Here is a 9022-nt window from a genome sequence, read left to right on the forward strand (position 1 = left end):
CCAGAGAGCCTTCAAAGATTCAGAAGCAGAAGCACACAGCCACAGTTAGCAAAAATCCCATCCCTTGTAGCAGCTGATAATTAGTTGTCATAGCACTTATTAGCAGTCAGCACTAATTACCCAGCAGCTTGTCCTACTCTAAACTTCCTTCTTACCCAAAAAATAAAAATGAAAATAAAAAAAAGGAAGGAAGATGGAAGGAAGGAAGGAAGGAAGGAAGGAAGGAAGGAAGGAGGGAGGGAGGGAGGGAGGGAGGGAGGGAGGGAAGGAAGGAAGGAAGGAAGGAAGGAAGGAAGGAAGGAAGGAAGGAAGGAAGGAAGGAAGGAAGGAAGGAAGGAAGGTAAGGAAGGAACAAAAAAAGACCTGTCAGAAATATTTCCGAAAAGTTGAAAGCTATACTGGAGATGAAGTTCAATAGCAGAATGCTTGCTTTGCAAGACTCAAACAGATGTGGGGAGACTGTTACAAATGTACCCATACAATTAAAAATCAAAATCAATGAGATAGGCTGGAGAGATGGTTCAGCAGTTGAAAGCAAGATAGAGTGATTGAGGGAATGTCCAACCAATGCCTGGAAGTCCAACCAACCTGAGACTCACCCCATGGGAGAGAGCCAAGCCCTGACACTAAAGCTACTCTGCCATGCTTGTAGATGGGAGCCTAGCATAGCTGTTCTCTGAGAGGCTCCACCCAGTAGAGAATAGAAAGAAATGCCGAGACTCACAGCCAAACATTGGGCAGAGCACAGGGAGTCCTGGGGAAGAGCAGAGGTTAAGAACAGAAGGACCTGGAGGGGACAGGAGCTCCACAAGAAGACCAACAGAGCCAATTAATCTGGGCTCAGAGGGGCGTGCGGAGACTGAAGCACCAATCAAGGACCAACCTAGGCCCCTTACACATATGTAGCCAGTAAGTAACTTGGCCATTGTGGGTCCCCTAGAAAGGGGAGAGGGGCCTGTCCCTGACATGGACTCTGTTGCTTGCCTTTCGATCAGCTCCCCCTGGTCGCCAGGCCACAGGGGAAGAAGATTTGCTAAGTCCTGATGTGACTTGATATGCAGGTGTAAATTGATAGGGGGGTGGGTTCCCCTTATCTGAGGAGCATGGGACAAGGGATAAGGAAAAGAGGGAGGGTAGATGGAAATGGAAGAAAAGGAAGGAGGGTCTACGGTTGTGATGTAAAGTAAATTAATTTTTAAATTAACTAATTAATTTTAAAAAGACAGTAGAGAAAAAATGCACTCACCACTGTTGCAGAACACTAAGTTCAGTTCCCGGCACTACATCAGACCATCAGGGGGCACACACACAGCTGAAACTGCAGTTCTAAGGTATACAATATCTGTAACTGCAGTTTCAAGGGACCCGATGTCTGGAACTGCAGTTCTAAAAGAAACAATATTTGTAACTGCAGATCCAAGTGACCCAATGTCTGTTACGGTAATTCTAGGGGGACACAGAATTACACAGGTAATTCTAGTGGTATCTAGCCTCAACAAGCACATGCATGTGGTGCACACAAACCCATGAGGTCCTATACACAAAAACATAAATAAAAGTAAACTATTAAAAAAAAAAAAAACCTGCCTGGGCAGTGATGTCACATACCCCTGGGGTCAAAAGTACCCTCCTGTCAAAATTTCAGGTCAATCACTCAGGACTGAAGAGATATGTCAGTATTATGTAACCACTAAGCATGTCTTTGTAGAGAAGTGCTATTCAGGTGAGGAGCTTGTACAAGGCTTAGAAATGACAACTGTCAATTGTCTCCCAACAATACAGAATAAATAATTATACAAAGAAGTTCTATGCCTGACTACAAGAAATACCTCGGGGATGTCATCTTCCTTTGGGAAATGACATCTTTTATCCATTCCCTGCTAAGACAGTAAAACCAAGCTGTCAACTACTGGAGTTTCATTTTTACCCCACCACTCTCTGCCTGGCCCCTTCACTATTGATTTCACACAGAAAGTTTGTAACATGGCTACTACCATGGCAATATATGTTGAGGGTTTTCAAAACACAGGTCTTAGCTTTTATGATTACTTTTCCTTCCTTTGTTTGTTCATTCCTTTCTTCTCCTTGGCAATATCTCACTATGTAGGCCTGGCAAGTCTCAATGTCCTGGGCTTAAGCAATCCTCCTGTCTCAACCCCAAGCAACTGGGACTACAAATGTACACCACTATCCAAGGATATGTTCATCTCATTTGCAATCAAGTTTACTGGTCTGCACATTCAGAGATTCCTTGGCAAGCCAGAAACTGGGTGCAGACAGTGGAGCGATGAGGATAACCAATGTCGGTGACTAATTGCACCACAGAAGATCTTCAAAACCTGAAGCCCACAAGGCACCTCAGGATCTGAGAGGCAGCCCCTTAAAGAAAGCTTTTGCCGTTTCTCTCTTAATCAGTTTCTTCCCCACTCCTCTACTCACACTGTCTCTGAGCGCCAAGAAATAGCCATGTCACTGGCACTGGCAGTAATTCCCAACTGATAACATCTACCTTTTTCCTTAGATAGGCAAGTTCAAAGAGGCTCTTTAAAATACCTCGAATTAACCTCTTCTTTCCAATATATTTTATAAATTAAATGGTGTTTTGGAATCCAAATGCATTGGTGGATGGTTTCCCTAGTGTGAACGAAGACTTGGGTTTAAGACCCAGAGGGACACCTGCAAAGAGGATTGTAAGTTCAAGGTCAGCCTTGGCCACATAGCATGTTTGAAGCTAGCCTGGGCTTCATGAGGTCCTACCTGAAAAAAGTTCAGGTACCAGCTGCTACAAAATAAGTAAAAATGTAAAATAGATAGATAGATAGATAGATAGATAGATAGATAGATAGATATTCACATAGATAACTTCCACATTTGCACAGACTACTTGACTGAATGTGGAGCAATAAGATGTACAGTTCAGACATCTATTTATTCTTGGGTATCTTAACTAAGCTTTTAGTCACAAAGTATTTTATTTGTCTACTCAGCAGAACCCATTTTATTGTTGGTACTAATTTCTGGTAAAATTGAGCAAGGACCACAATGTTTAAGTATTATAATGAAAGAAACAAAATTCTTAGAGTGTAAAATGTTTTTCTGTTTGTTTCCCCCTTGAACACTATCTCCATTTTGATCTTCAATTTTTTACACCTAACTGCTGAAGAAGATCTTACTCCATGGTTGAACCTCGATTTCACCTCATGACTTCTTTCCTAGCCATTCACTGCCACTATTATTTCCTTTACCTACATCTATTTCCCTTGTCATGAAACACTTGAGAATTTAGTGAAGATATAGTTTGGGATGAAAATATACTAAACACTTTTTTGAAATACATTTTAGATTTTGACTGTTATTTATTGTTTATAGCGTGTGTGTGTGTGTGTGTGTGTGTGTGTGTGTGTATCTGGGTAGGAAAGGGCTATGCCACAGTGCACTTGTGGAGGTTAGAGGGCAACTTGAAGTAGTCAGCTCTCTCTTTCTACCATGTAGAGTCCACAGACTGAACTTGGATCATCAGACTTAGAGAGCCTTTACACACTGGTCCACCTCACTGTCCCCAAATACTTCTTTCTTTCTCTTTCTTTTTCTCTCTTTTTTTTTCTTTTCTTTTTCTTTCTTTCTTGCTTGCTTTTTGGTTTTTTTTCAAGACATGGTTTTTCTATGTAATCTTGGTTGTCCTGGACTCGCTTTGTAGACCAGGCTGGCCTTGAACTCGCAGTGACCCACCCGCCTCTGCCTCCCCAAGTTCTGAGACTACAGGCGTGTACCATCATGCCCGGCTTTTTTTAATATATAAGTATTACCTTAAAGATAGAGAACTATACACCCAAGTGGTAATGTTGTCACTTCACTACTGTTACAGAAATCATGACACACAAAGGTTGATATTGCCTTCCTTAGTACAGAAGTTTGGGGATGAAAAGTCATGAAAAGGGGGAAAGAAAACCAGTTAGGAGGGAAAGGGAGCAAAATTCAGGTGGGCAGAAGCATACAGGCTTGCCAGGAGGTGTGTGGCGTTTCTGCCATGAGGAACTGGTCCGTGTTCAACTAGAATCAATCCCCTTAAATCCTACCAAATTGCCAGGCACGGTGGTGCACGCCTGTAATTGGAGCTCTTGGGAGGCAGAGGAAGGCCGATCTCTGTGATTCCGAAGCCAGCCAGGTCTACAAAGTGAGTCCAGGACAATCAAGGCTATACAGAGAAACCCTGTCTCAAAAACAAAAAAAAAAAAAAAAATAGGAAAGAAACCTTGGAGGAGGCACAGTCATGGGATTTAAAAGCCTCCAAGTAACTCTGAGTCATGTTAAAGCTTCAGACAATGAACTTCTTCACGAAGGAAGGAAGGAAGGAAGGAAGGAAGGAAGGAAGGAAGGAAGGAAGGAAGGAAGGAAGGAAGATTTTTTTTTAAGCATGGTAAGGAAGCACACACATACAATTTCAGAAATCTGCAGGCTGAAGCAAAAAGAATCATAGGTGCCAGGCCTTCCTGGCCAACATAGCAAAATCCTGTCTCCGAAAACAAACGCCTAAAAGCATTTTAAATAACTATCTCGGTTTACCTGTTGGCTCTAGTTTAGCTGGAAAATGTTCAAAGTTACTTAAGGTGTCCAAAAGCTTCTCATGCACATATTAAATGAGTGTTCTTTGCAGAGCATTATACAATGCTGAGAGACAAAAAACTGACATATAACACGGTCTCAGTTAAATAAGGACACATATGTTACACTGGGATGACTTGAGTGAGAAGCCCAATCAATGCATGAGCTAGGAGAATACTCCAGAAAGCAGGAGTTGGGCCTTCTTGTATCATACCTGAGAAACCTAACTTTCAACTATGGCATGAACTTTGAAGAATAAACAGCAAACCCCATAATTACAGCTTATCCATCTGGAGGTTTGCTGGCTTGGGAAATGGTTTAATGGTTATATTAAAAGTGGGGTAGACTAGAGGTGAACAAAGTATAATTAGACAAACATGACTGCCAAAAGAACCTTTCTGACCTTGGCCCAAGGACATCCCTTTGTCCTGGATTTTGCATCTGCTCCATCACTTGCAGCGGGCTGTATGGTGGTCAAGTTCTTTCAATAATGTCTTCTACAATCGAAATCTATATTCAATTACCAAATTGCCTCCTATGAGGAATTTAACAATGCAATGATTCAGTTCTGAAGCAGTCCCTAGCACATGCAGGAGTTCCTTACTAGTTTTAGATTCTCAACACTCAGAGACTGAAGGCAAGAAAAGAATTCAGAGTGCACCCAGTGGGTATATGCCCTGTGCAACGCAGTCTTTAAGCTTACAACTACAATATGAAACATCTCCAAAGAAAACACTTCATTTTCAGATTCAAGGAAGAAGTTCCTGTGCAAACTGAACGAATCACGGTAAGGGACCCTCCTGGACCTGAATTCTTGTCCAGCACTGAGTCCCTTGGCCTCACACTGAAAGCCAACTAAAACGTGTGCTTACAGGCGAAACAGTGTACAGTGAACAAGCAAAAACACCCACCACCCGTTGATCCTCTAGGAGGGCGACCCTGGATACCATTCGGTGGGCCTGTGGGTCTGTTGAGGGTCAAGGCATTTTTTAAAGGTCTTTGAAAATCGCAAGTCCGTATCCGGGAGTGGACTCAAACAGGGAAGGCAGCGTTTGCAGACGGCAGCGGAGCACCGTCAGCCCTCCGACCGCTTCCAACCGACCGCTTCCCACCGTTGGGCAGGCTAGACGCCCCTGACAAGCGCTCCAGTCCGGGTTCCCCTTTCGACCGCCATATAGGGAAGGGGTGGGGGATGAGGAGCGGCAGTCCGCCCCCGCCGCGCACAGCATCCGACCGCTTGGCGGTGAACTTGAGCTAGCTGCGGTTAACCCGGCCCGGCGTCCTGGGCCTCAGCCGGCGCCGACGCCTGCAGCTCCCTCAGGTGGGGCGCAAGCCTCAGCGCGCCGCCCTTCCCCGCTCGGCTCCTTCAACCCGCCCTCAGCTAGGGCGTCGGCCGCGGGGACCCCCTTTCCCAAGGGCGTCGGCGGGAGCGAGTGGGGACTTGAGCCCCGGGGACCTGGGCAGTCCCTAAAGCGCTGCCGCGCTGCACAGAACCCCGACTGCTTCTCCAGCGCTGCAAGCGCAGCTTGCCTTCACGTCACCCCATCGGGGAAGCGGGTGAAGAAGCAAAGACAGACAGACACACAGACAGACGGTGGCGCGGCTAGCCTGAAACCCAGCCGTCTCCCAGCCCCGGGCACGGCGCTGCAGATGCCAGTTCGCCTGGCTGGAGGCAATGGGGATGGGCAGGGCGGAGGACGCGCGCGCCTCTGGTGACTCGGGCGCGCTTTTCCCGCGCGTGGCCTTCCTCCCCCGCACCCCGCTTCAGTTTACCTTGTGCAGGGCGCCCCGAGAGCTGCGGACGGAGGCGCGGAGCCGAAGCCCAGAGGACAGGAGTTTGAGAGCCGCCATCTTCGGACCGGGGTGCGGGAGGAGCTGGCGAGGCGGAGCGCGCGGGAGTGTGTGCGAGCGCTGGATGCCCGGGGCCGCAGCGGCGTCACCCGCTAAGGAGAGCCGGGAAGGCGAGCCGGGGGCGGGCTGGAGGCTCGACCGAGCGTCAGTGACGTCCTCGGGGCCTCGGAGTGGGGCCGCCCCTTGCCGCCTGCTGGCTCGTCAAGGAGCGAGACGAGGAGGGGCCCAGGGCTCAGACCGCCAGCGGCTCAGCAGCAGGGGTCCGGCGGGTCGTCCCTAGGCCGGCTGTGCTGGGGTTATCTGCAGGCACACCCGCAGCCTCGGTCGCTCCGCCTTAGTCTGGAGGAGGCACGATTGCCTGCCTTCCCCTAGCGCAAGGCTGGCACTGGCACTGGCCAGAGTTTTGGGCTCTAAGGGAGCTGGAGGGTCTCACACTGAAAGTGTTACTTTTCCTAGTTGGCCTCTGTAATAAGTACAGGCACAAAGGGTCACTGATAAAGATCTCCTTCCAGGTCTAGATGGCTCACATTTCTTAACATTTCTCAACCACTAACCCCACCCTACTCTCCTCAAGTCTGGTTTTGGCCTCAATTTCTTTTAAAAGCCAGCAGTGTGCTGATGGACCCTCAGGAGATCTGACCTGCTTAACCCACAGAAGAAGGAGATTAGAACTGGGCCCTAGTTCCCCATCATCCTAGTTTGTGTTCCAGGATTTTCCTGGCACCGGCAGTCCCAACAATTCCAGAGATTACACAGCAGGTACAAACACAGAAGTGTCTGTCTCCTCTGAGTCCTTAGCCACGTTGCGTAACTCGTCTCACCTTGTAATGTTCTTCCTGTCGTAATTTTGTAGGAAAAAAGCCCAGGCAAGGCTTCTGGAATACAATGAACACACAAATACTAGGCATTAAATTTAGTTCAAGTTCCGTGGTGAATTAACTTTGTCTTTTTGGAGTTTTATCTGCTTGCAGTTTTCGTTTTGTTTTGAGAAAGCATCTCTCTATCGTTTATGGGGCCCCCTCCCAACTCGACATCCATGGTTCAGGCTGACCTCCAGCTATCCATCCTCTGCTGCTGCAGCCTGTCCAAGCGTTTGTGTGCAATCATGCTGGCTCAAGCCTTATCTTTTTGACTGGCACCCAGAGCACTTGAACAAATTCCATTTCTTCAGGACCTTTTATGCACTGCACGTGGCAGAGTAAAAAGCTCACCTGGAAGCCCAGAAAAACCTTTCATTGGATTAAAAGCTGATCAAGTCCTGAAAGAAGTAATTTTGAGATAATGCAAAACCCATGAGAAAATTAAAGGATACTCTAACTTCCAAAAAAAATTATACTTAGACAATGAAGGATGAACAAGTCTAGTTTAATTAAAATCTGTCTAATGGCCTGCTGAGATGGTAAGGACCCTTGCCTCCAACCTGGATGACCTGTGTTTGATCCCCGGTACTCACATGGTGGCAGGGAAGAGCAATCAACTCCAGCAAGTCGTCCTCTGATCTCACATGTATTGTGACATGTGCATGCATTTGTATGTGCACAAAATAAAGTATGTGCCTTTTAAATCTGTCCATAAAAGTAACTACCTCAATATTCCTTTAACTCAAAAATGTCCCCTGTGAATATTATGGTTTTAACATGGGAATAAAATATCAAGTTAAACTATCTGGTTGCATAGCAAACATTAACACTGTAATCCTGGATATTTTTGGATGCAGTTTTATAAGCTTTGGGTTGTGAAGAATAGCCCTAACCCTGTACATGGGGGCTCTTGTGAGCTGTCAAGATCTGGAAGAAGATCTTTATCAGTGACTCCTTGTGCCTGTATTCACTCCAGAAGCCAACTTGGAAATGTAACAAATTCAGTGAGAGTCGCTCCAGGACTTTGAGAACCTGCAGTTTATAGAAGGAACAAAATCTAACACTGCAGTTGCTTTTCTGCTTTTTCCTGTCCACAACCATGGTTCCTGTCCACAACCAGATGAAAAGTAGAATAAAGAAAGGGGCGGACTTTTTGTGTAGTCATATGACTCATTCTTCTCGGCTGAACTCCTTTTGTTCTCCTAGATGAGGAAGACAAGTATTTTTTAAATTGTGTATTCTGTGGAACTAAGGCTCCTGGAAGGAGGAAAAAAAAAAAAAAAAAAAAAAAAACGCCTTCCTATCCTACTACGTAAATAGTAAATACAGGGGCTGTATTTGTGATGGCTCCATGACTTCTTTTCACAACTGCTCAACAATGTGTAGATCATCAGTTCAACTTAAAAGAGTATTTATTTTGTACAATTTTTTTTCCTGATTCTACTAAAGCTATTTTACTTTCAACTTGCTTATAAAAATCCTGATTCTTTTCCATTTCTGATTAGTAGGACCATTACAGCACCAGAGCAGCCCCACTAGCCCTGCCCCATTTGGGTGGGGATGGGTCCTGGAGTCTGAACCTAAGGCTGCTCCATGGATACTCAACCAATAAGACACATCCCCTGCTCTGTTTTCAGGTGACCCGCCTGAGCCTTAAATGCCCTCTGTAGTCCAGACTGGATTTGAACTTCCTAAGCCTTTTGCCTCAG

The 9022-nt window shown here is 46.1% G+C and overlaps 1 protein-coding gene across 1 annotated transcript in view; it reads right to left on the reverse strand.

Annotated features, from left to right (window-relative positions):
- The window catches only part of Oxct1 (3-oxoacid CoA-transferase 1), a 129486-nt gene extending 122703 nt beyond the window's left edge, over positions 1-6783 (reverse strand). The window contains exon 1 of the mRNA XM_060380530.1: positions 6376-6783. Within this exon, the coding sequence (XP_060236513.1) occupies positions 6376-6453 (78 nt within the window). The 5' untranslated portion in view covers positions 6454-6783. The remainder of the gene's footprint in view (positions 1-6375) is intronic.
- Between the last annotated feature and the right edge of the window lie 2239 nt (positions 6784-9022).

The sequence above is a fragment of the Meriones unguiculatus genome, chromosome 3 (assembly GCF_030254825.1).
Source record: "Meriones unguiculatus strain TT.TT164.6M chromosome 3, Bangor_MerUng_6.1, whole genome shotgun sequence".
NCBI classification, from domain to species: Eukaryota; Metazoa; Chordata; class Mammalia; order Rodentia; family Muridae; genus Meriones; species Meriones unguiculatus.